General features: G+C 36.7%; 1 protein-coding gene across 2 annotated transcripts; it reads right to left on the reverse strand.

The window, feature by feature from the left end:
- Positions 1-553: 553 nt before the first annotated feature.
- Positions 554-11,371, reverse strand: LOC149035080 (uncharacterized). Of its 2 annotated transcripts, none has more exons than XM_089192660.1 (4): positions 10,908-11,371; positions 1,712-1,856; positions 1,256-1,427; positions 554-824 (listed from the first exon to the last, which is right to left on the reverse strand). In XM_089192660.1, exons 1-4 carry the CDS (start codon positions 11,247-11,249, stop codon positions 686-688), a joined length of 798 nt encoding a protein of 265 aa, XP_089048786.1. In that variant the 5' UTR covers positions 11,250-11,371; the 3' UTR covers positions 554-685. The 2 variants fall into 2 exon arrangements, with proteins under 2 accessions (XP_089048786.1, XP_089048785.1); XM_089192659.1 differs by lacking the exons at positions 554-824; positions 1,256-1,427; positions 1,712-1,856 and adding exons at positions 8,839-9,089; positions 9,450-9,621; positions 9,907-10,051 and having other exon boundaries at positions 10,908-11,367.
- Between the last annotated feature and the right edge of the window lie 16,198 nt (positions 11,372-27,569).

The following is a 27,569-nucleotide window of genomic DNA, read 5'->3' on the forward strand; positions in this document are numbered from 1 at the left end:
AGAATACATTTTGCGCGCATGAAAGCGATCTTCGCAGTAACCAACACTGTTTAAGCATTAGAGAAAATAAAGCCTAAAAAAAATTAGCCTTTTACGGCCCATAACCTTTGCGGTACCGGTGTTGGTTTGTAATAGATCCGTGAAGGGATGAATCAATGACTGCGAATATATGAAAATCATATATGTGAACTGCGGTTATTAAGAAATGAATATGAAAGTGATCTTCTTAGTAAAGAATACTAATTAAGCAGTAAGCTTGTTACCTCAATTGGTTGAGCATGCATGTAAACAGAGTTTTCTTATTAATTAAACTATGACACAAATCTAGTTTTGCGATTCCGTAGAGAAGCTTATTCTTACAGTTTTGGATTCAAATTTACTGAAAACTCTGTCTTAGACAACACCATGTTGAGCCATGTTCGACAAACTTTCTCAACAAGCCGCTTACTTAAGAAATGCAACTCTGACTCCTCTTTAGTCTCTCTGAGTTCTACTTGAGAAGGTAAAAACCACAAGCTAAGAATTCTATACGCGAATAATGTTTCATTCTTTTTTTTTTTTTGGTTCTTTGTCAACCAGACCAGCAGCTGTTTGTGAGCCGCGCGTCATGGTTTAGAGTGTGCCGATGTGCAGATGTTGCCTTGGTTACCTATCTCTCCTAAAATCGTTTTTTTTCGCGACACTTTTATTTAAAACACCAAGCGTTGTAGGTGCTGGTTTTGGATATTGGTGAAGAAAAGCCGATGACGCCAACTTTATGTCCACAACCTCTCTTTTTCGTCTGCATTGAGTAGCGCGCGGTGGCATCAATTAACCATCCATACCTGAATTTCAAGAAAATTACCAAAAATAAGTTAGTACCTAATGAAATATTTCAAAACGTGAAGAAGCTCTAAATAACGTAGCATAACGAATTATCAAATCAAAAACTGTTTAACAAAAGTGTCCTCTGATCAGAGGTGCATGAACAAGTCAATACAATGTCTTGGCATAAAGAAGATTTAGACCTATTGGGGTCCCATTCACTGAGAACAGAGCATACGTTTTATAAGCACCTTATCAATTTTCTGCGTGCTCTACTTTCGGCTACCAAAATAAACTGTTAGTATGATACATATAGATAACAATTTTGCTATAGAAGTTTTGCTCACAACTTGAGACAATTCCCACCGGCATTTCCTTAAGGGATGAAGAAGAACGGGCCCTTAACAAAGACGAAGTGAAAGTGGAAGAAAAAAAGTAAACATTTACTTACTCGCATGTTTCAGCACCAGCTTTCCAGGCCTTGTGTAGTTGGCTGTATGTGGCCAATTGTGCTCCTTGAAGTGCACATAAACGTTTGGCATTTTCATAGTTTAGCTTATAGCTGCCTGTTTTAGTATGAAACACTCCTTCCACAGATTTGTAGCGAACCATCTTCTTCGTGTCTTTGAATATGATATAGAAAACAGAAGAAAATAAAAATAATGCGGCGTTTTCAGCATATGTCTCATAGCTATGGGATTTTACAAGGGAAAGCGTTCAAAAAGTTATTACGTAGCGTAATGCAACGAGCAAACAATGGAAAAAAGGTCATATTCGAAAATCAAAGGGGTTTTCGACGATATTTAGTTATAGAATCCCCATAGGAACCAAACTTGGTAATCCCAGCAAATAAGTCTTGATTTCAGTGGTTTCTTTTTGTTCTAATTCACAACTTCAAACCTCTTACCAATATTACAGTTGTTGTCAATAAACGGAAGCACGGTCACTTGTGGAAGGCACTGGCAGGAAAATTCACCAGACCGCTTGCCTTGGGTGCACGTCCCTCCATTACTACACGGATTACTAGAACATGGGGATATCCTAAAAAGAGACTAATATATCTCCTATTATAACAAAAGTACCCTAGAACTCTCCGTGTTTTTGAACATAATAGAGAAGTCATAAAAAAAAAGATATCGAATCGCGCTTTTGTTTTCATGGCAAAAAATCCTGTCTACTCAACAGACCGAAGCGTGAGAAATCGATTGGAAATGAAACTCAAATCTCTTATTATGGACCCTGATTAAGTTCCTTGTTTGTGAAGTTCATTTTCTTTCCTCGGTTCGTCTTGTGACTATAATTATAAATATAATTTTTTAAGTCCGAATTCGCACTGTTTCATTTTCAAATGTTTACATGGAAGACGACGCTTTGTCTAGCGCTCGCGTGGTACAAAGGCTCTGGAGGTTCATGCAATTTGAGGTTTGCTCAACAATTCACCCTCCTAAAAATCCTGATGGCACCCTTCCAACTATACCACGGAAGAATGGGCATGAGCAAGTCGATGTTCCATGTCCCCCTGCCCAAGTGGACTACCAAAAGTACATGGGTGGGGTGGACCTATCAGATCAGCTTATCAAGACCTTTTCTGTGGTCAGAAAGTCAAGAAAGGCATGGAAGAAGCTCTTAGGGTATGGCCTGGAGGTTTGCCTTCTTGATTCTTTTATTATAATGAGGAAAGCAAATCCCCAGTCCTCCCAGGAGTTTATTGACTTCCGAATGGAAGTTGCTCGCCAGCTGATTGGACAAAGGTCATTTCGTCGAAAATCTGGTCGACCCCCCTCCCTCCCTCTATCTGAGGCAGATGAGAAAAGGCTAAATGACAGACGACATGTCCTGGAGGTGACTGACACAAGAAGAGACTGTGCTGTTTGTGCAAAGAAAGCCATTGTGCAGGATCTAGGAAAGAACTTTCGATACAAGTCACAAATTGTCTGTGTTACTTGTAATCGCACTCCGTTATGCATCACAAAGGACAGAAATTGCTGGGAAAAATGGCATACATCACCTATTTACTGGCGGTAGTAAAGACTGCTGGACATGTACTTTGCATTTACACAAACAACATTGTCTTCTTCTGAACATTTGAAATCGAGAGTTTAGTCTCTGCAACTTTTAGCAAGAACTGATTGCAACTGGCTTGTGAATTTCAGGGAATTTTATTGTATTCAGAATTTTTATTTTATTGTATTCAGAACACTGAACTGTTTTGTGCTTTTGATATACCTTTTGAGCAAATGGAAGGGTTTTTTCTAAACTCCTTTGCCTGTTATTAGATTTCAGATCAGGTTTGTTGTTGAAAGGCTTGACATTTTGGAGCCGGATCGAAATTACAAAAAAATGCATAATTTCTGTTCTTTTTATGATATTCACAAGGGGTTTTTTGCATTCTGTTCCTTAGAAATTGCAGAATCTGGTTAACATAAAACTAAACCAGGCAGGGATCTTTTCCATGATGAAATATGACAGTGTTTTCATCTTTTAGGGTTCATCGCAAACAGTGAGCAAGTACTGTGCTTACCCTGAAAGGCTCAAATTATTTTTAATTACATAAAAACACAGCTTTTTGGAAAGATAATTTTATAAGGAATACATACATATATGGTTTTATAGCATTTAATTAAAATCCTGATGATCTGTGACTCAAAATGTTGTCGTCGTTCGGGGGAAAAAATATGGTGTAAAAAAAATCTGGGTCTTAAAGTTAAACATTTTTATTTAGTCAAATATAGTTATCGAATGCACCTGTCTTTCGCTCAGAAAGCACTTGTTTTCCATAAAGCATCGTACAGTTATGAGAAGCATCAGCTATTCTTGTGCGTCAATAAAATTGGAAATAAAAATAATTAAAAACCAACTGTGCTACCCACGCATGCAACCTTTTAAGAGGGGCGCACAACAAAAAGGATGAAATATAATAGATGCAGTAAGAAAGAAGCTCAATGTATTGCATTGTATAACTTTATTTAAATCCAAATCCTACTTACATACTACATTGCTAAAAAGAAATTATTTTAAGTCTGATGTCGGATTCCTACTTGCGAAAAGCTATTACCTAAATATTTATTTTAGATTCGCACTTGAAAATGTGTTCTCTATTAATATAAGCTTTTCGCCCGTGATTTCAAAAGGATTAATCCATCCCCGAAGTTCCCGAAATAAAATCTTAGGATATTCATCTCGAAACTTTGTCACTCTTAACTCTTTTATGACTCGCTTCACAGTCAATTTCACTGGATCTCTTTCCCTTCGATAGCATTTTAGCGTAAATAGGTGTCTCTGTGGGGACAGGGTAAGTATTGTACATTGATCGACCGTACCACTCGCAGTAGGGAGAAAATTGACCTCGTACATAAGTCTTTTCTGCAGCCGTGTCCAGTCTGATTGTCAAGAGCATAGCCAGAGAGAAGCGACCTTGGAAATGCAGCTAGAAAACGGTCGTCGGTTTCTAGCGAAATGTGCGGGGAGTTTTGTTATCGAGACGTCCCAGGGCGAAGTGATCTTCAATCGTGAAGTATAGCTAAGAAAAATGCCGATCGGGAGGATTTTCGGGGCGCAAACCACCTCCACTTAGACAACGGTCGAAATCGGATTGTGCAGCCTTGAATTCGTCTTTTGACAGGAATAAAAGTGATGGAAAAGCGAGCTTAAAACGGCAGAAATCGCCAGAAACTATAAAGGACACAAAGGATGTGAGCAAGTGTTATTGATTTTTCGAGTAAAATGTCCATATTTTGAAATATTGATCGTTTTAAATCGACCCTATTTGGTGTTCCATACTATTCCTTAAAACTTGTTCAAATGATCAAAGGTATATATATTCCGAAAGTGTTCTGGAACCTTCCAGAAGCCTAGAAGTGACTTGATGAAATGTTCTAGAAAGTTCTATGGTATGCACTTCGGCATGAGTGAGCAGTCCGGTGATTTCTAGAAGCTAATATTTACAAAAACAGTTACTCATAACAACACTTTCTCTTTACTGTTGGTCGATTATTTGTCTTTTTCTCGATTAGTCAGCTCTGGAAAATGAAGAGCGCATTTTTAATGAACCCTAAAATAGTATTCATAAGCAGTATTGTAAGTTACCATAGAATTGTATATTTTTACAGCAGGTGAAAAAAGCAAAAATGTTGTTCTAAAAGTGAAATAAAATAAATTAATTTTACCAGTTCATGACAGAAAGTAAAGATATGATTATAGGTGATGAGTTTCAAACTAAGAAGAAACAGAAAGAACGTCTGTAAAAATGTGAGCTACAAACTAGTATCTAGAGAGTACAGGTTCGAATCCCATAGACGCCTGACTTTTTCCAGGCCTCTTTCTTTTTTTCCTTCATCTGTCAGTCATCGTCATGACAGTTTTCTTAGAGCCTATAGATGAGAATCCGTAACGACTAGCTACAATTGCAAATATAACACTGGCCTCCTTTTTCAGGTTAAGCTCGGGTTAAAAATCAATAACTATCGTTGTTTTCATTCCCTTTTTCAAGATATTGCGACAGAGTGGAAATGCCTTTTTGCAAACTGTTGCACATATAGAATGAAAATTGAACACAAAATTTCGATACTGAGATGTCTCTTCGCTACATTGTTATTTTAGACCAGCCACATCATTTGAGATGTCCCTTTTTCTGATTATTACTGATGATGGGTAACTTAGGCATAGTGAAGTGGGTTAACGAGGCGCGATATTTCAGAAAAAAAAATTATCAAGTGCAATAATTAAGATAAAATATAATCACGATTTTTGACCACTATGTATTTTTTTCTTCCGACCATCTGTACATAACTTAATACAAAGAACGACAAGTGTTTCTACAAAGTCCGACGGATATCAAATACCTGGATATCAAATATATCACAAAAATATCGTATTAATAATAAAAAATTAATAATAATTATAGTAACGATGAAAATACTATTAATAATGTTAGCAATAATAATAATGATAGTAATAATAAAACATGGGACTGAAAAAAGGAAGAGCGTCATTTATACGCCCATGAGGAAGAGCTCCAAAACTGGGTAACCATTTACTTTTCTATGATATTTTTATATAAATTTAGCAAATTATTGTCAATTTCGGTAGTTTCTGTTTCCTCTGATTAATAATTCTTTTTCCTACAAACAATTTCAAACCTCTTACCAATATAATAATTGCCGTCAATAAACGGAAGCACGGTCACATCTGGAAGGCACTGGCAGGAAAATTCACCATCCATTTCATTCATTTTTCTTTTTTTTAAGTTTTCTTTCTTTAGTTCGTCTAAGGCTCGTATGATGCAAAAGCTCTAAGGGGTCCGGTCAATTTGAGGTTTGCTCTGTACAGGAGTTACTGTACTTCGAAAACATATTATTGAAATACAAAATTACACCTTTTAAACTTTATCAGATGCTCGTATTAAAGAAAAAAGCAGTCGTAAACTTGTTGATCACGGTTAATAATGGTAACTGAACTGAATGGATTGCAATTTGCACTGAAATCATAGCGTGATTTCAAAATCGAATGATCGGGGTTCAATTATCACCTTATTTCATCCATTTTGAAATCACTCCCAAATACAGGACTTGGTCAGTTCAAATATTTTACTGATGCAGTACTGAGCCGGTCGGAAACTAAGTTCATCCACTTTTTGGGGGGAAATGTAAGAATTTTGGAGAGAAAAGTTGCAAAATTTGCCATATGATACTCTTCGTCTTTCATTTTTCTGCAATTTGATCGGTTACTTTAAACAAGCCTTGAAATCTGATTGGTTGTTTTGTTTTGAGTATAGCCTCCTCATTGGCTGGGAAAAAGACGCGATTTAAAGCAAAAAATGGTGCGATTCGTGAATAAATCACATCAATTAGAGCCAATCAGATTACAGGGACCACCAGTGATTTCAAAATGGGTGTAATAAATGTTTCTACAGAATTTTTAACCTGGAACTACAAATAATCAAGATGTATCACATACTTCAGTAGTTGTGCCATAATAATCATAGCTGAGCCTTTCTCCCATTCTTTGCGGCTCAAGATATCTCTCTGAACTGCTGCTTAATTGATAGGTGTGATAGCCATTGTCGCTATTCCGAGCCATATGGAACGACAAGCAAGCGAATGGTTCGTGCTCCAGACCGAGGAAAAACAATCAAAATAGTCCTTTATGTGTCTTATCGATGTTGTGTTTCCCACCAGATAACTGTCCGCCAGTTTGTAAAATTGCCTGCCTTGCCTAACTGAATGTTGAGCAAATCGTTTTATTTAGTCAAGCATAGATATCGAATGCACCTATCTTTGGCTTACAGAGAACTTGTTTGTCAACGGGCAAAAAAAACATTAGCTAATTTTGTGCTTCGTAATTAAGTTGAATGGAAAAATTATTGAAAACCAGTTGTGCACCTCGAACAGAAATGTAAAGTGTTCAGTTTTATTGCCCATCGTAAGAATAACATCTCATTTTTATGTTCCTTGTAATCTACTGTGTATTGCTGCAAATAAGTTTGCGAAAGAGAAGAGGTTTTCGTTTCTTAACAGTTTTTATTTAGTTAAGCATAGATATCGATTGCACCTGTCTTTCGCCCACAAAGAACTTGTTTTCCAAAAAGCATCTTTATGAGATTAGTTATGAGAGGCATGAACTAATTTCGTGCCTTGTAACTAGGTTGGAAAGAAAAATAATTGAAAACCAGCTGCACACCTCGAATAGAAATATAAAACGTATGGTTTTATTGCCCATCGTAAGAATATCATCTCATATTATGTTCCTAGTTATCAGCGTACTGTGTATTGCTGCAAGTACGTTTACGAAACAGAACAAGTTTTCGTTTCTTAAATAGTTTTATTTAGCCAAGCATAGATATATAATGCACCTAAACAGGCCTATCTTTCACTCACGGACAACTTGTTTCCAAAAAACGTCGCACAGTTATAGGAGGCATCAGCTATTTTCATGCTTTGTAATTAAGGTGGAAAGAAAAATAATTGAAAACCAACTGTGCTACACCCGTACGCAGCCCTCCAAAAGAGGCGCACAGCACGAAAGTTAGAAACAGAATTGATGTATTAAGAAAGAAATTCAACGTCTTCATTAATAGATGTACAAACTTTTTCATTCGAATCGATGTGCTACTCAGTTCTGAGTATGATTACGGAATTGTTGCTCACCAATCGCTGTTAAATTTTCCTTGTAATTGCATACACTGTTTTCAATTTTTTCTATTGATCGTTTTGCCAAATTAGCATTTGATACACTTTGAAACTTTGTACTTTGTATAATCAGAACTGAAGACAACAGAAAAACTGTCGAAACGCGTTTTTAATAATACATGTCATATATTTTCTTAAATTCGTGACATATCTGCTGCTATCCACTCAAGATGTGAGTTTTTCCAACTGTGGTGCTTTCTTTATGTGGCTACATGAGCGACCTTGTTTTTTATTAATTTTGCTGGATTATACATACACTTGGATACCAAGCTACAACAGAGATTATAATGAATTTATTACCAATCCCTTCTGGGCATTTTACGCCTTTTTGAGGACAACTGGAATGAATTAAGGATTGAAAGAAAAAAAGGCCTGAAAAAAAAAAATTAGGCCTCTACGGCCTATGATCTTTGTGATACCGGTGTTGGATCTTAATGAATCCGTGAAGCGATGAATCCATAACTACGAATATATGAAAATCATATATGTGAACTGCGGTTGTTAAGAAATGAATGTGAATGTGATCTACTTAGCAATGAATACTAATTAAGCAGTAAGCTTGTTACCTCAATCGGTAGAGCATGCATGCTTTGATGCTATGACACAAATCGAGTCTTGCGATTCCATAAAGAGGCCTATCCTTACAATTTTGGATTCAAATTTAATGAAAACTCTATCTTACACGACGCCACGTTGAGTCTTGTTCGAGAAACTTTCTCAACAAGCCGCTTACTTGGGAAGTGCAACTCTGACTCTTAAGTCTCTTTGAGTGCTGCTTAAGAAGGTAGAAACCATAAAACAAGAATTCTTTACGCAACTAATGTTTCTCTATTTTTCTTTCTTGCGGTTTTCCGTCAACCAGATTAGCAGCTGTTTGTGATCTGCGCGTCATGGTTTAGCGTTTGGCGATGTTGCCTTGGTTACCTAATTCTCCTAAAATTGTACTTTTCGCGACACTCTTATTTGAAACACCAAGCGTTATAAGTGTGCCTTTTGGATATTCGTAAAGAAGAGCCAATGATGCCAACCCTATTTCCACAAGGTGCCCTTTTCGTCTGCATTGGGAAGCGCGCAGTGACATCAATTAACCATCCAAACCTGAATTTCAAACAAATTAACTATCAAATCAAAAACCATCTAACAAAAGTGTTCTCTGCAGAGAGGTGCATTAACAAGTCATTACAGTGTCTTTGCATAAGGAAGACTTAGTCTTATTGGGTTCCCATTCCCAGAGGACAGAGCATACGTTTTATAAGCACCTCATCAATTTTCTGCATGTTCTACTTTCGGCTACCAAAATAAACTGTTAGTATGATACCTAAAGATAAAGATTTTGCTACAGAAGTTTTGCTCACAACTTGAGACAATTCCCATCGGCATTTCCTTAAGGGATGTAGTAGAACGGGCCGTTACAAAGACGAAGTGAAAGGGGAAGAAAAAAAGTAAACATTTACTTACTCGCATGTTTCAGCACCAGCTTTCCAGGCCTTGAGTAGTTGGCTGTATGTGGCCAATTGTGCTCCTTGAAGTGCACATAAACGTTTGGCATTTTCATAGTTTAGCTTATACCTGCCTGTTTTAGTATGAAACACTCCTTCCACAGATTTGTAGCGAACCATCTTCTTCGCATCTTTGAATACGATATAGAAAACAGAAGAAAATAAAAATCAAGCGGCGTTTTCGGCATATGTCTCATAGTTATGGGAATTTTACAAGGGAAAGCGTTCAAAAAGTTATTACGTAGCGTAATGCAACGAGCAAACAATGGAAAAAGGTCATATTCGAAAATCAAAGGGAGTTTTCGACGATATTAAGTTATAGAATCCCCATAGGAACCAAACTTGGTAATCCCAGCAAATAAGTCTCAATTTCGGTGGTTTCTTTTTGTTCTAATCCACAACTTCAAACCTCTTACCAATATTACAATTGTTGTCAATAAACGGAAGCACGGTCACTTGTGGAAGGCACTGGCAGGAAAATTCACCAGACCGCTTGCCTTGAGAGCACGTCCCTCCATTACTACATGGATTACTGGAACATGGAGATATCCTGAAAAGAGACTAATATATCTCCTATTATTACAAAAGTACCCTAGAACTCCCCTTGTTTTTGAACACAATAGAGAAGTCATAGAAAAAAATGAAGATTTCGCATCGCGCTTTTGAGCTCCTGGCGAAATATCCTCAGCTGTTTACTCAACAGACCGAAGCGTGAGAAATCGATTGGAAATGAAACTCAAATCTCTTATTATAGACCCTGATTAAGTTCCTTGCTTGTGAAGTTCATTTTCTTTCCTCAGTTCGTCGTGTAACTATAATTATAAATATAGTTTTTTTAAGTCCGAATCCGCACTTTTTCATTTTCTAATGTTTACATGGAAGACGACGCTTTGTCTAGCGCTCGCGTGATACATAGGCTCTGGAGATTCACGCAATTTAAAGTTTGCTCAGTGCAGGTGTTACTGTACTTCGAAAACATATAACTGAACAATATTTAAATTATTTTACATTTATCAGATGACTTCATGAAAGTAAAAAAGTGATCGTCAACCGTGTGATCGTGGTTATAGTTATAACAGACCATTTCAACTAGAACTACAAACAACTAAAACGTATCACATACTTCAGTAGTTGTACCATAATAATCATAGCCGAGCCTTTCTTCTGTTTTTCTTTTTTTAGTTCGTTTAACGCCCGTGTGATGCAAAAGCTCCGGGGGTCCGTTCAATTTGAGGTTTGCTCAGTACAGGTGTTCCTGTACTTCGAAAACATACTATCGAAATACAAAATTACCCCTTTTTTACTTTATCAGATGCTTGCATTGAAGAAAAAAACAGTTGTAAACCTTTTGATCACAGTTAATGTTGTGACAGACTAATAAACCCAGGACTACAAACAAGTAAGACGTATCACATACTTCAGTAGTTGTGCCATAATAATCATAGCCGAGCCTTTCTTCTATTCTTTGCGGCTCAAGGTATCTCTCTGAACTGCTTAATTCGCAGATATGATAGCCGTTGTCACTATTCCGAGCCATATTGAACGACAGGCAAGCGAATGGTTCGTGCTCCAGACAGAGGAAGGAACAGTCAAAATAGTCCTTTACGTGTCTTGTCGATGTTGTGTTTCCCACCAGATAACTGTCCACCAGTTTGTAAAACTGTGTGCCTTGCCTAATTGAATGCTGACCAAGACTCAGGAAAGGGAATATCCCGAGAAGAAAATTGGGCAAAACGGCGATGTGATATCCAAAGTGCATCTGGACTTTGGGAAGTTTTTCTAGCTAGATACAATAATACCCGTCTTGAACGAGCCGAATTTCCTTGTTGTAATTAGACTTTCCACCTTTGTGTCAATGAATGACATCACTAGATTAATGTTTCTGAAGCAATGGGAGGTTGATTACCTCCAGTAGGCAGTCTTTGGTAAATATGCAAAATTAAAGAGTCGAATAGGTAGACACTTCGAACAGAATTGTAAAATTTGTAGTTCTATCGCCCATGTAAGAATAACATCTCATTTTTATGTCCTTAGTCATGCACTGTGTAGCGTTACAACATAACGAGTTTTCGTTTCTTAAATAGTTTTATTTAGTCAAATATAAATATCAAATGCACCTGTCTTTCGCTCACAAAGAACTTGTTTTCCATAAAGCATCGAACAGTTATGAGAGGCATCAGCTACTTTCGTGCGTCAATTAAATTGGAAAGAAAAATACTTGAAAACCAACTGTGCTACCCACGCATGCAAACTTTTAAGAGAGGCGCACAACACAAAAGGAAGAAATATAATAGATGCAGTAAGAAAGAAGCTCAATGTATTACATTGTATAACTTTATTAAAATCCAAATCCTACTTACATACTACATTGCTAAATAAGAAATTATTTTTAAAGTTTGACGTCGGATTCCGATTTGCGAAAAGCTTTGATACCTAAATATTTATCTTAGGTTCGCATTTAAAAATGTGTTCTTTATTAAAATAAACTTTTCGCCCGTGATTTTAAAAGCAGTAATCCATCCCCAAAGTTCTCAAAATGAAATCTTAGTATATTCATCTTGAAAATTTGCCACTCTTAACTTTTTTATGATTCGCTTCACCGTCAATTTCACCGCATCTCTTCCCCATTGATAGCATTTTAGCGCAAATAGGTGTCTCTGTGGGGATAGGGTAAGTATTGTACATTGATTGACCGTACCACTCGCGGTAGGGACAAAATTGACCTCGTGCCCAAGTCTTTTCTGCAGCCATGTCCAGGCTGATTGTCAAGGGCATAGCCAGAGAAAAGCGAACTTGGAAATGCAGGTAGAAAACGCTCGTTCCAGCGAAATGAGCGGGGAGTTTTGGTATTGAGACATGTCCCAGGGTGAAATGATCTTAAATCGTGAAGTATGGCTGAGAAAAATGCCGATCAGTCAGTCATATCGTCATGACAGTTTTCTTAGAGCCATAGGTGGGATTCCGTAACAACTACAATTGCAAATTTAATATGGCCTCCTTTTTCAGGTTAAACTCGTGTTAAAAATCAATGAATATCCTTGCTTTTATTCCCCCTTTCAAGATGTTGCGACAGAATGGAAATGCCTTCTTGCAAACAGTAGCACATAGAGAATGAAATTTAAACACGAAATGTCGATACTGAGATGTTTTTTTGTCACATTGTTATCTTAGACAGGCCACGTCGTTTGAGATGTCGCTTTTTCTGATTATTATTGATAATTCTCTCCTATGTTCCAGCACATTCGAAGTCTAAAGAAAATGGATAACGTGGGCATAGTGACGTGGGTTAATGAGGCACAATACTTCAGAAAAACAATTATCCATTGCAATAATTATGATGAAATATAATCCCGATTTTTGGCCACTATATATTTTTTCTTCCGACCATCTGTACCTAAGTTATTTCAAAGTGCAACACGTGTTCTACAAAGTCCGACGGGACGTATTAAAAGCAAAGATCATCAAAAAGCGCTACTGAAGGTAAGCGTTCCCTTATGATTAACGAGGGAGATGATTATTTTTTTTTAGTTTTAATCAACTTCCCGCCTTCAGGCTCGCGTATTTAAACGTTATATATTGAAATGCACTAATTGCAAGCATCATTTCATTATGTTTGTCATATTTTTCAAGTTTCATAGGAAGAAAGTACTTAAAAAATGTAGGTATAGCCAGGTTATTTTCTATGTACGCTAAGGTAAATGAATTGGTTCTAAATGAAACTAAAGAGGAAACTATGTTGAAAACAGCACAAAAATTTTTGAAAAAAAGCTAAAACAAAAACCTTGAGTAACACTATGAAAATGAGTAGTTTTTCTCCATAGACAGTTTTAACATAATGAATTGTTCTTCTTGAATTTGGCCCACAAACTAGTATCTGAAGAGCAGAGGCTCGAATACCTCAGAGGCCTGAATTTTTCCAGGTCTCTTTCTTTTTTTCCTTCATCTGCCAGTCATATCGTCATGACAGTTTTCTTAGAGCCCATAGTTGGGATTCCGTAACAACTAGCTAAAATTGCAAATGTAACATTGGTCCCCTTTTTCTGGTTAAACTCATGTTAAAAATCGATAACTACTGTTGCTTTCATTCCCCTTTCAAGATATTGCGACAGAATGGAAATGCCTTCTTGCAAACAGTTGCACATAGAGAAGGAAATTTGAACATGAACTTTTGATACTGAGATGTTTCTTTGGCACACTGGTATTTTAGACCAGCCAATCATTTGAGATGTCACTTTTTCTGATTATTATTGATGATTCTCAACTATGTTCCAGCACATTCGAAGTCTAAACAAAATGGGCAACGTAAGCATAGTGAAGTGGGTTAATGAGGCGAGATATTTCAGAAAAAAAGTTTTCAAGTGCAATAATTATGATGAAATATAATCACGGTTTTTGACCACAATATATTTTTGCTTCCAACCATCTGTACTTAAGTTATTACAAAGTGTGACAAGTGTTTCTACTAAGTCCGACGGGACTTATTAAAAGGGAAGATCATCACAAAGCGCTACAGAAGGCAAGCGTTCTCTTATGACTAACGAGGGAGGTGATACTTCAAGTTTTTTTGGTTTTAATCGACTTCCCGCCTTCAGGCTCGCGTGTTTAAACGCTATATATTGAAATGCGCTAATTGCAAGCATCATTTTATTATGTTTGCTATATTTTTCAGGTTCATTCTTCAGCTTCGAACAGCAGAATTCATCGGAAGAAAATACTTTAAAAAAATGCAGGTCTAGCCAAGTTTTTATCTATGTACGCCATTGGAAATGAATTGGTTCTAAATGAAACTAAAGAGGAAACTATATTAAAAATAGCAAAGAAAATTTACGACAAAAAGCTAACACTATGAAAATGAGAAGTTTCTCTCCATAGACAGTTTTAACATACTGAATTGTTCTTTGCGCGATGCATTTACTTGAAACACCAAGCGTTGTAAGTCTGGCTTTTGGGTCTTGGTGATAAATGCCCAACAAGGCCGATCTTATTTCCAGACTAATTCTTCTTTGTCTGGATTGCGAGGAGAACGGTGGCATCGATCAACCATCCATACCTGGATATCAAATATATCACAAAAAATATCGTAATAATAATAATTATTATAATAATGATAAAAATACTATTAATAGTAATAGTAATGATAATAATGACGGTAATAATAAACATAGGAAAGAAAAAGGCAGAGTGTAGTTTACACGCCTATAAGGAAGAGCTCCAAAACTAGGTAATATACATGATGGCAATGTGACGAACGGGCCGTTACAAAGATGAAGTGAAAGGGGAAGAAACAAGTAAACTTTTACTTACGAGCACATTTCAGCTCCAGCTTGCCAGGCCTTGTGTAGTTGGCTGTATGTGGCTAATGGTGCCCCTTGACATAACGGCCCGTTTAACATAACGGAGTAGTCAGAGAAAAACGGAGGATTTTGCATCACGCTTTCGTGTTCGTGTAATCCCGTCTATTCAACAGATCGAAGCGTGAGCTCACCCGCCTTTTTCCTTCTTATTTGGTGAGATCAGTGCTTGAATTTATCCTTTCATGATGAAATGATACCAATCAACGCGTATTTAAGAATGAAGGAAGGTTGAAGTTGTTATTTGTCATATAGTACTTATTTACCAATACCCCAATAATAATTCCACCATTACGTCGTTCTTAGCATAATTATGTCAAAGCATCGAATGTGGTGTATTTATCATATTTATTCTGAGGTAAAGTCTAATTTGAAAGCCTAGAAATGCAAGAATACAAACTTTGTGGAATTTGAATCATACAGGCACCTTGATACACTCGCTCACTCACTCGTTAAGCTCACAACATAATCCAGGACCGAAATCGCTAAGAAATGAAACTCAAATCTCTTATCTTAGACCCTAATTAAGTTCTCTATATGTGAAGTTTAGTTACTCCTTTCACCTAAGGTTTCTTTCTTTACTTCGTCTAAGGCTCGTGGGATGCAAAAGCTCTGGGGATCCGCTCAATTTGAGGTTTGCTCAGTACAGGTGTTACTGTACCTCGAAAACATAATATTGAACTACAAAGTTACCCCTTTTTGACTTTATTAGATGCTTGAATTAAAGAAAAAAAGCAGATGTAAACTTGTTGATCACGGTTAATGTTGTAACAGACTATTTAACCTAGGACTACAAACAATTGAGATGTACCACATACTTCAGTAGTTGTGCCATTATAATCATAGCCGAGCCTTTCTTCTATTCTTTGCGGCTCAAGATATCTCTCTGAACTGCTTAATTCGCAGGTATGATAGCCGTTGTCACTACTCCGAGCCATATTGAATGATAAGCAAGCGAATGGTTCGTGCTCCGGACAGAGGAAGGAACAGTCAAAATAGTCCTTTACGTGTCTTGTCGATGTTGTGTTTCCCACCAGATAGCTGTCCGGCAGTTTGTAAAATTGCCTGCCTCGCTTGATTGAATGCTGAGCAAGACTTAGGAATGGGAATATTCCGAGAAGAAAATTGGGTAAAATGGCGATTTTATATCCAAAATGCATCTGGACTAAAAAAAGTTTTCGTAGCTTAAGACAGTAATACCTGTTTTACACGAGCCTAATTTCCTCGATGTAATTAGACGTTCCTCCTTTGTGTCAATGAAAGACATGAATAGCTTAATGTTTCCGAAGCAGTGGGAGTTAGATTACCTCCAGCGGTTAGTCTTTGGTAAATATGCAAAAGTATTGAGTTGAGTAGGTAGGCACCTCGAATAGAAATGTAAAATGTGTAGTTTTATTGCCCATCGTAAGAATAACATCTCATTTTTATGTCCCTAGTAATCTACTGTGTATTGCTGCTAGTAGGTTTGCGAAAGAGAAGAGGTTTTCGTTTCTTTAGTAGTTTTATTTAGTCAATCATATCGATTGCACCTGTCTCGTCTCACAGAGAACTTGTTTTCCAACGGGCAAAGAGGCATCGGCTAATTTCGTGCTCTGTAATTAAGTTGGAAAGAAAAATAATTGAAAATCAGCTGCGCACCTCAAACAGAAATGTATAATGTGTAATTTTATTGCCCATCGTAAGAATAACGTCTAATTTTTATTGGAAAGAAAAATTGTTGAAAATCAGCTGTGCACCTCGAACAGAAATGTAAAATGTGTAGTTTTATTGCCCATCGTAAGAAAAACATCTCATTTTTATGTTCCTAGCTATCTACTGTGTATTGCTGCAGGCACATTTACGAAACAGAACAAGTTTTTGTTTCTTAACTGATTTTATTTAGTCAGACATGGATATCGATTGCACCTGTCCTTCGCTCACAGGGAACTTGTTTTCCAAAAAGCATCGAACAGTTATGAGAGGCATCAACTATTTTCGTGCTTTGTAATTAAGTTGGAAAGTAAAATAGTTGGAAACCAGCGGCGCACCTCGCACAAAATGCATAGTTTTATTGCCTGTCGTAAGAATAACGTCTCATATTTATTGGAAAGAAAGATTGTTGAAAATCAGCTGTGCACCTCGAACAGAAATGTAAAATGTGTAGTTTTATTCCCCATTGTAAGAAAAAAATCTCATTTTTATGTCCCTAGTTATCTATTGTGTATTGCTGCAGGTACATTTACGAAACAGAACAACTGAAATAATTGAAAACCAACTGTGCTACACCCGCACGTAACCTTCCAAAAGAGGTGCACATCACGAATGGTAGAAACAGAATAGATGTATTAGAAATAATTCAATGTCTTAACCACAAAAGAATCGTTTCAAGTCTCTTAATTCAGTCGACGATTCATAGTTCATTACTCTCCAGATACAATTAAGAGCTAATGTCAACATGCATCAGACAAACAGCGGCAAGACGCCCAAATTCGTTTTTTCTCCAATTTTCATACTTTGTAGCCCAATATGTCCTAACAATTGTGGTGTAGTTTTTTTTTTGTGAAAATACATTCTAGTTTTTGAGAAATGAGTTTTTTCGTTCGACCGCTCAAATATGCAAGTTTTCACCCAGAATATTACCCGAGTTGTGTGACCTCATGTAACGAATTTGCTTGATCTCCGGTATTTCTGACGGAATAATCCTTTTGTTTTATCATCTAAACTTAATCCCCTGTCATTACTGAAGCTGGCAAAGAAATATTTATTTTTTGGTGAATATTTTTGTCCGACATACTTTTTCTATGTCGAAAAGTAGCATCAAAACCAAGACAGTTTTAACAATGACCGATATGACAGAATCTACTGAGCTTCTAGCTTTGAAAAGGCAAAAGGATGGTTATAAAGTTACTGTAAAATTTCCTTGCGTATTTATGTTGTTCTATTGCGAGACGAACTCAAAGTCCGGCAAAATTTACTTGCTAGCGACTATGAAACATACATGGTGTGCCTACTTGTCGGCAACGTTTAATGGCATACCGAGTGAATTTCAAGTGATAATTTTAGGAAGTAAGAAGCAACAACAAAGGGATTCCTATCAAAGCGAGGTGCCATTTTCAGTCATACCTGGTTGGACACCTTGAAAACAAAGAATGACACACAAGCAGTTAACTGCAAATCTGACATGAAAAAAATTTTGATGCCTCTTTGAAATTGAAAAAAGGCTTGAACAGTAGACATCACAAGATCTTTGGCTATGTTACAAAAACGAGAATACTTAATGCAGTAGAAGTGCACACATCGAGTTCTGGATGCACTTGAATGGTCTGTTTAACAAATGCAGACGTACATTTATTTTAATCCCTACCAAATTATATCAAGACGAACAAAACAAAACAAAAAAGTACAGCCGTCCTACCTCGAGGCAGGACAGATTTTGTCAGCATAAAAATTTGACAGATCAGTGCCTTAAAGCTTTATAAGTAAATAACCAGTTTAGGTGAATTTTACGAGGTGAGACTGACAACTCATAGTTGGCAAATCGCACATTTTGTTTGTGCTGACAGGGTTGGTGGGGGAGGAGGAGGCGATCGGAAATGGGTGAGGATCCTTTTCGTACCTTTCAGGGGTCATAATCAACAACAACAACAACAACAACAAAAACAACAACAACAATTTTATTCGTACCCAAATATGATACAATAATAATAAACAGAATTTATCAATAAAAGATGTAGAGGAGTACTAGCTGCCCCAAATAACCATAAGGGCTAGAAGAAAAGGGCAGCTATACTTAGGTAATTTATCTAATACAATGATTTAGGTCAGATATAACATACACAAACACACACAGACATAACATACACACACAAAGAATGCACATTCAAGATCATACAAACAAGATTAAAAAAGCTGTGAAAAAAAAAGGATTGAGTAGTGAGAGCGAAATCCAAACTGTTTACCATAAATAAGTTGTCTCTTGTTAAGAAAGTCAATTATCCGCTTGTACATAAGCTTTTCTAACAATTTATTAAAAACAGAGAGTAGAGAAATGGGTCTATAATTATTTAAGCTTGTCTGAGATCCTTTCTTAAAAATTGGGATTACTCTAGCCATCTTAAATTTCTCAGGGACAATTCCAGTAAGAAAAGATGTATTAAATATAGTCTGTAAAGGACCTGATAATTCACCCTTAAGAATCTTAAGACTATCAATAGGAATGCTCAAAGGACCCACAGCTTTACTAACATTAAGTTTGGCTATTTCTACTTCAATTTAATTTGCAGTCACTGGAGCTAAAAACAAACTATCACAAATAGGAGGTGACATGAACTCCCCAGCAGTTTGAGTAGCACTAGAAATGGAGCTAGCAAGATTACTAACTATATTAGCAAAAAATTCATTAGAAGCATTGGCTATCGATTCTTGGTCAATTACTTCACAATTATCTACCACTATTTTATTGACAGGTTGATTGACGAGGGTTTTAACCTTAAAAATTTGTTTAATTCCATACCAGATTCGTTTACCATTATTTTCATGAACTGAGAAAAAATTATTATAATAATTTTTCTTAGCTAGTTTAATTAAATGATTCAATTTATTCCTATAAATTTTAAATTTTGTATGATAGTAGATAGATTTTGTCTTGAGGAATTTCTTGAATAAGCCATTTTTTATTCTAATGGAGGTTCTAATTCCAGAAGTAATCCATGGCTTTGATCGAGCTTTGAGATCTTGTTTAGATAATTGCTTAGCAGGTACATGTAGATCAACAACCTCTGATAACTTAATATAAAAATTATCAAACATATTGCTGGGGTCAGAAGATTTTTTATGCAAACTATTCCAGTCGATAGATTGAATATCACTAATCAAGGTTTCCCTGTCTAAGTTTGAATAATCTCGTCTGAAAACTTTAGTGCTAGCTGGAAGAGAAGATAATTAACTGACAATAAGAAAATTAGGTAGATGGTCAGTAAGATCATAACATAAATTACCGCTGATCACAAAATGCTCAAGAGAATTAAAGAATATATTGTCAATAAGAGTTGCGGAGTGATCTGTAATTCTGGTTGGCTGCAGAATTTGGGGCTGAAAATAAAATGTACCCAGAGTACTTAGAAAACTGTCTGTATCAGGATGTGATTCAAACTTAAGGAGATCTAAATTAAAGTCACCCAGCAAAACACAATATTTGTTTTCACGATGTATACTTTCTACTATCATATTGATATGGTTTAGAAAAGCATCAACATTACCATGGGGGTGTCTATAAAAAATACCACAAATGGTATTACGCCCAGTGTTGTTTTGAATTTCAATCCATAGGGATTCATAATCATTTAGCTTTTGGGCCGAAATATCTGAACGACGAGTATATACAAGATTATCCTTCACGTAGAAGCCTACCCCCCCCCCCCCCCAGCATTAGTACCACTGGGTTGAGACAAAAAGTTATAACCAGTTAAATTAACATTTGCTAAAGCATCTTGATCATTCTTTAACTTTGTCTCAGTTACACCTAATACAGTAATACAGTGATACAGTGATACAGTGATAATCAGTAGCTTTTGCGGTGTCTCAGTACTTTTTAGGGGTAGATATCAGTTGTTGCCACTCCCACACGGATAAGACTCCGGGTACCTTTCATAATTTTATAGGGGTCGTTTTCAAAATTCCCGGCGTGCATCCTCGCCCTCTTATGTATAGGGGTTCTACAGGGGGTGCTGATACGAGCAGCACACTTGAAATTTAGCAAGGACAAATTTTGATGTGATTTTCGGTGAAGAGAAAAAAGTTTTGTCAGCGTCTTGTAGCTACTACGGAAGGGCCCTTTACCACTGTGTGCTTAATTTCGCGTCCCGCCAGACGGCGGAAGCCTACAAAGTGCTTAGACATTAGTGCAGAAAACTCTGCCTCTGTCTGGATTTTTGGTAGCCTATTGACCAATTCCCAATCGAGGCCTAAGTCTGACGGGACGCGTAATTTTGCACAAGGTGGTAAGTAACCAGGTTGTAAGAATTTTCCAGATGTCTTGCGTACTATCTGTAGTACACGCTTGCCAATTCTCCAATAGGCTTTTGGAATCGACTCAACCCTACCTTTACCATGGCCGTACACTTCTTTAGGCACTCTACATCTACTTATGGAACCACGAATCCACCCAACACAGGTACTGATATTTGATCTATGAGTGGGGCAAATTGTAAAACCATCGATATCTTTTAGCGTATCGAAGATGCCGGCTCGCGACAAAATAAGATCAACTTTAGTTTTTGGAGCTCCGCGAGTAACTTGAAATTTCTTTTTTACAATTACGCAAAGGAACGACTTGAGATATGAAACGTCGGTCTTCTCAATAACTATAGCCAAATTCCACTAGCGAACGATTTAAATGAACAGCAAATCTCCTTGTTAGCATGTAAGAAAAAACGCTTATACAACAGATCGATTAGCTAAATAGGTATGTAGCCGGCAAAGGAATCATTGATGGATCTGGACATTTTAGTTTTCTGAAGACAGTACTTCTTGGAAGGTTTTTATAGATATGAAAAGAGGGAAAAGAAACCCATCTCTTGGTAATTCGGAGGTCGATTCATCTTTGAATTTATATGTGTTACGCTTGTCATGCAACTAATATAATAATGTGGAGAAGATTTATAATCTGGCTAAAATGTGGTAGAGCATAACTTGATCATCGAAACAGCTAATAAAATCATAAATAAACCAGCTAATAAAATCATAAATAAACCAGGTAAGAGTGTCATGTTAGATTTCTTAACGAACTGTAGTGACTTATGCCAGTAAACGGTGGCGGCAAGTAAGCGCACCATGTATATTTGATAGTCGCTAGCAAGTAAATTTTGTTAGACTTTGAGTTTGTCTCACGATAGAACAATACAAATACACAAGGAAATTTTTACAGTAACTTAATAACCATCCTTTTGCCTTTTTAAAGCTAGAAGCTCAGTAGATTCTGTCATATCGGTCATTGTTAAGGCTGTCTTTGTTTTGATACTACTTTTCGACATAGAAAAGTATGTCGGACAAAAATGTTCACCAAAAAATAAATATTTCTTTGCCAGCTTCAATAATGACAGGGGATTAAGTTTAAATGATAAAACAAAGGATTTTGCCGACAGAAATACCGGAGGTCAAGTAAATTCGTCACATGAGGTCACACAACTCGGGTAATATTCAGAGAGAAAACTTATTTGAGCGGTCGAACGAAAAATATCATTTCTCGAAAGCTAAAATACATTCTCACAAAAAAACTACACCACAATCATTAGGATATATTGGGCTACAAATTATGGAAGTAGAAGAGAAAACAAATTTTGGATGACTTGCCACAATATTTCAAATTTGTTCGATGGATGCTGACATCATCTCTTAAAAGCTTCCCATATATTTTTTCAATCTCTTCTGTCTTTCTCCTTTTCTATTTCAAGACAAAATGATCAGGGTTAAGATCGTTTTTTTGTGGTTAAAATAAACAAAGACACAGAAAAAGGACCGTTAATTTCTTGTGTGATTGTTACAAGCGCAGTGTAGAAGAACTCTAGCAAAAACTGACAGCGAGAATATCACCTTGAGATTCTCACTCTCCTTCGCTAATCATGTTTCTTTACTGATTTGTTTGATACTTTGTTTGTTTTTGATTTCGAAAAACTCACCAATGTTACACTTGTTGTCAATGTAAGGTAGCACTGTCTCTTCTGGAAGGCACTGGCAGGAAAATTCACTCAACCGCTTGCTTTTAGTGCAAGTCCCTTCATAATGACATGGACTGCTGATATATGGAAATAAACTGAAAAGAAACTGAAATGAAAAGGAGCATTTAGATGATTAGACTAGTAGTACACTATTGACATATTGAGACTCAGACGTCTACGCGTATGGATTGGGGGGAAATGTTCTTTCAACGGATTGGTCATTAAGTGATCAAAGTCTCACTGCAAACTTCACTTGGGGGATCATTTCAACTTTATGTAATCATCTGCAGGTCAATATTTAACGACTATTAAGCGAAGTAGAGGTGGCTTGAAAATATTTATCGCCGGAGCCGCTAGCCACCGGCACTGACGTGAATAGTTGTTTAAGTGAACTCTGAAACAGTAACATCACATTGCTGAAAAGGGTGACTTTGACCGATGATCGAATATTTAAAATAAAAATATAAATAAATAAATAAATAAAAGAAAGAAATGATAATTATAAATCGTTGCTCACCGTAGTAGTTGTGCTGCAGTAATCATTACTGATCCTATCTCGAAAGCTCTCATCAAGTTCTAAATACTTCTCAGACGTACTAAGCTCACAGGTATAATAACCACTGATATCAGTAATTTTTCCGATGTTAAAAGACAGACAGGAAGAGATTCCTAACCTCAAGCAAAGGAACGAGCAATCAGAGAATTCCTTTACTTTTCTTGTTTCCGAGACATTTCCTGTCAAGGACTTTCCTTCCAGTTTGTAATATGCCCTTTCTCGCAGAAGTACGTCTTGCCAGACGGTGCTAACGAAAGGTATTGTGATTAGCCACCACAGATACGCGATGCTCTTGAATATTGAAATTTCAACATCTTTGGTGCCAGGGGACAAAGGAAACACGTATTACAGGGACCGCTACAGTTCCGTGAGTTTTGCTTATTTTTTATTTATTTACTTCTTTTCATTTACGAAATGGTCAAAAGAGGCTAAATTGTAATTGAATGAGACCAGTTGCAACAGAAAATACATTATAGGAAGTATTTCTGACCGTAAATAGTATTGACCAGAAAGTAATTATTATAAACAAAGCCAGATAAGTTTATATTGTGACGATAGGTTTCGTGCACTAAACTGGACTTCGCGGGCAAAGTGCAATAACGGGGAAAAATAGCTGGATAGAGACGACTCGGCTTGTGAGAACAGAAACTCGCCATAGGTACCGGGAGATCTACTTCAAGCGAACTTTTACGGACGTCAAGGATAAGACAGAATTTCGGTTCCACTTTAGACTTCTATTTGTAGAGCACTCTAACATACATCATGCCAGAGTCAAAGCTAATCCTTTAATCGAAAATGCTGTACAATGTATTTGCTTAAGAACCGTACTGGTGGGAGGTGCTATTGTTACACAAATTACAATATTTGAGTAAGGACACAAAGAAGCAGAAAACGAAATTACTTAAATAATCCATCAGTCAAAATTAATGAAGAGGATACAATAAACTCGAGACCATTAAAAATAGGAAACTTAGGTGAGAATTCACAGCTCTGATACTTAAAACGTACCTATCTTAATACAATGGAGCAGCTTAGGAAATGAAAGTGGAAAAGCGATTCGAAATTTCTTCTTATCTATGCAAGGTTGGTGTGGGAAGCTATCGTATGAAAGGATATTAAAATTACGATTAAAAACTCAGCTCCTAACTACTATGAAAACCAATTTTTCCAGAAAGACCATTAACTCTTACATTTATCTAAAATTTCACCAGAAGTGGTCAACAATAGTACCGACATGCAGGTGTACAATGAAAGCAAACAGCAATACAAAAATATTTTAGTTTACTACTCAAAACTACTGTGGCTTTTTATATATTTTTTTGACTTACTAGAATGAAAGAACTTGAATGAACTGGAATAAATTGAATATGGTTAATTATGAAAAGTTTACGAATAAATGTGTTCCAAACAAACCCATGGAAAAATCACTGTATTTTCCCCTAACAATATTTTTTCAAAGATCATTTCATTAAAAAGGCGTTTAATTAGATACTTGTTTTTATTTGAACAAATTCTCTATCTTACCTCTCCTCAGGAATCACTGTGCCCGGATTATCTTCCTTTTTTCGAATAAACTGAAAGCCAGGAATCTTCGAATAAGTCTACAAAGTACCGTAGTATGTCAAGACCTTAACGTGTATAGTGTGGCATGTAAAAAAACCCTTGACAAATTGAATTTGTTCTTCTTCATGCAGAGACAAAGAGACAAAGAGACAAAGTTCAAGCTTCGCTTGTACCTCTCTTTTCAAAGCCTATTATGACGGAGTACCATAATACTACGTTTGGTACCAAATTCATCACCTTCAGTACGCCTCACCGTCTGAAAAACCAGCAGGAAGCATAATTATATAATGACCATTTTGACAGAGCGTCTTATGTTCGTCATGGAAAAGAAAAAAAATAGCAAAAAATCTTTAACGTCTCCTGCTTTTTCTCGATACCACAGCGTGCACTGAAACTTCAATAGTTATGATTAGTGTTGAAACATGTCAGCCTCTCAGTCACGAAAGACGAGCGATGGAGTCCTAATTAACAGCCAGCTGTATCTATTTTGAAAATCTATCGTATATAATAGTGTTCAGTATTGATATGTTAAAGAAAGGAAAGTTCGTTTGGAAATTTGTCATAGAAGTAAAAGAATTAAAAAAAATTAATCATATAAAAGAGCAATAGTTGAAGTTTCGTTTTTAAATACATGAGGATAAAAAGAGACAGTCACGTAGGTGAGCGCTTCGGTATAATCAGACAATCTAAATTAAACAAAATAATCCAATTTCATGGAACTATCCCCTCCCATTGAAAATCCGTCCTGCCGTTTGCTTAACAGTTGTTATTTACATTACGTGTCACTTGGGAATATCGCCCATCTTATTATTACATCTTATTATCGCCGTGCTGTTATTATATAGTTGTCGTTATTGCAATAGTTATTAGTTCGTACAAAAGAATATCGCAATCGTATCCCTCCACCTACGTCGCTACGTCGGCGACAACTGAAATTCAAGCTTCAATTCCGATATCTTTTTTTTTTTTTTTTTTTTTTTTTTTTTTTTTGTGTGTGTGTGTCAAAATGTGATAACATTATAATCCGGTACCTTTGTCACGATAAGAGCGCTGCTCTGTGTCAAAAGAACATCAGGAAGCCTTAAAAGATGTTGTAAAAGCAACACAATGTATGCACAGTTTGGCATGAGTACATAAAGGAACAAGTCTCAAGCTGTTCCTCCTTTTCCATACTACCACAGCGTGTAGTTAATAAAGAAATAAAAAACAAGCGGAGTTTATTGTTGAGTTATATAAGCACTTAAGAATTATCTAACACAAGAGAGGTGCGGAGAATTGCCGTGAATTGCGCGCGCTCGTACCGATGACGTAGGCTGCGTCCATTATATCTCACAGTGCACTCGTGCGACGTAAGGCGCGTGCTCTATGGAAAATTATAATAAAGTTCGGAAATAACGCACGCTGTCATTGGTTGAAAGAGCGTTCTCTATGAGAGCATATAGCATAGAGCTGAGCTAAAGCTGTCACGCCATCTGCCAAATTGTACTGTGTTCGACTTTTCCCAGGACTTCCTTTTAGCTTTTTTTCGATAACTAAAAGTGAAATTTCGGAACCAGCGAGCCGGCAAGTAGCAACAGACGAACCAAACAAAGGTTTGTAAACGTACCAGGCACCGTAATTTACGTTATTAAAAGGTGAGCAGATACGGAAATCCTCAAAGGAAAAAAAATAGACATTCCGAGTTTTAAAGATTTTCACGCTCTGTAAGACTGCAAGCTTACGTACGGTAATAAAAATCAAACACAGCTAACACTCGTATAGTATATAAATTTCAGTGTTCAAAAACATAACAGAACAAGACAGAAATGATAAAAAATATAACCAAACTGGCATAACTGTTAAAATTCACACTAATCATGACGGTGTCAGAGCGAATATGATCATGCTGAAGTCCATCGCGGCTCGCTCATCATGGCGATATCCGGTCATCGCAGAAAGCAAGCCTCAGAAACTACATCAGCCACCCTTCGAGTGAAAAAATAAGAGCTTGCTTTGATATCCTTTCCGATGCGTTGAGTGGAAGGTCACATCAGTCACTGCAGCCGAGTTCTGCGGCGCTGTCATCCCGAGCGATCTTCATGTTCCGGTGAATTCGGCTGTCGTTCATTCAAAAAACACTCGCCTTGAACACTTTGTTTTCTACCTTGTCATGTGAAAAAACTCGCGTGTTTTTATGAGCCATAATTCGGCTGAAGTTCACTGAACATTTCACTTCAAGATTCTGTAGTAGAGACTTAAAAACTTCAGGCAAAATTGTTAAATTCGACATGTCGAACTATTTTAGTTTGTAAACTGTCGCAGAATGTGAACTTTGATGGTTTTGAACTTTGGTGGTTTGACACTTTTGACAGCTTTAGTCATGTGCAGCCAATCAGATTATTTGAACCATTCTAGCAGGGATTCTGATTGGCTTATTGTAGCGTGCTTTATGAGAGTATAGAGCATGTTGACGACACTGTTGTTCGCTCTGGAAATAAAGTTTGTTTTCAAAATTGAAAGTAATGCTTGGGGAGTTTAACGGATTATTTAATAAAACAAATAGAGAAGCCTTGACTGTGCTCTGTTCTGTTATAAAGCACGCAGGAAGCGGCTATATTCTCCTTACACTTCTTTCGTGCTCTAGCCGCTTCCTGCGTGCTTTATAACAGAACAGAGCACAGTCAAGGCTTCTCTGTTAAATAATGAACTCGTTCTCACCAATCACGGCGTGCGCATTTGTCTGGACATTTTGTAAAATACAATAAATTGCAAAAAGCTAACCGATACACCATGATTAGGTTTTGGTTTAAGGCCTCGGAGCCATAAATACACAATACCAATATGTTAGAAATTAATTTGTAAGAGTAAAATAAAAAAGCGAAAAAAGTAGAAAAGAAAAGGAATTGAAGTTCCCATTATCTTATAAAGGAACCGTC

This window comes from Pocillopora damicornis, chromosome 13 (genome assembly GCF_964200805.1).
Source record: "Pocillopora damicornis chromosome 13, jaPocDami1.2, whole genome shotgun sequence".
NCBI classification, from domain to species: Eukaryota; Metazoa; Cnidaria; class Anthozoa; order Scleractinia; family Pocilloporidae; genus Pocillopora; species Pocillopora damicornis.

What these genes read in the sequence shown, in the direction of transcription:
- LOC149035080 (XM_089192660.1), bottom strand. Translation starts at nt 11,249, where the DNA reads ATGCACTTTGGATATCACATCGCCGTTTTGCCCAATTTTCTTCTCGGG. An exon ending in ATTATGGCACAACTACTGAA is followed by an intron (nt 1,857 to 10,907) that starts GTATGTGATACG and finishes GAGATATATTAG; the next exon opens with TCTCTTTTTAGGATATCCCC. An exon ending in GCTGGTGCTGAAACATGCGA is followed by an intron (nt 825 to 1,255) that starts GTAAGTAAATGT and finishes CTTGAAATTCAG; the next exon opens with GTATGGATGGTTAATTGATG.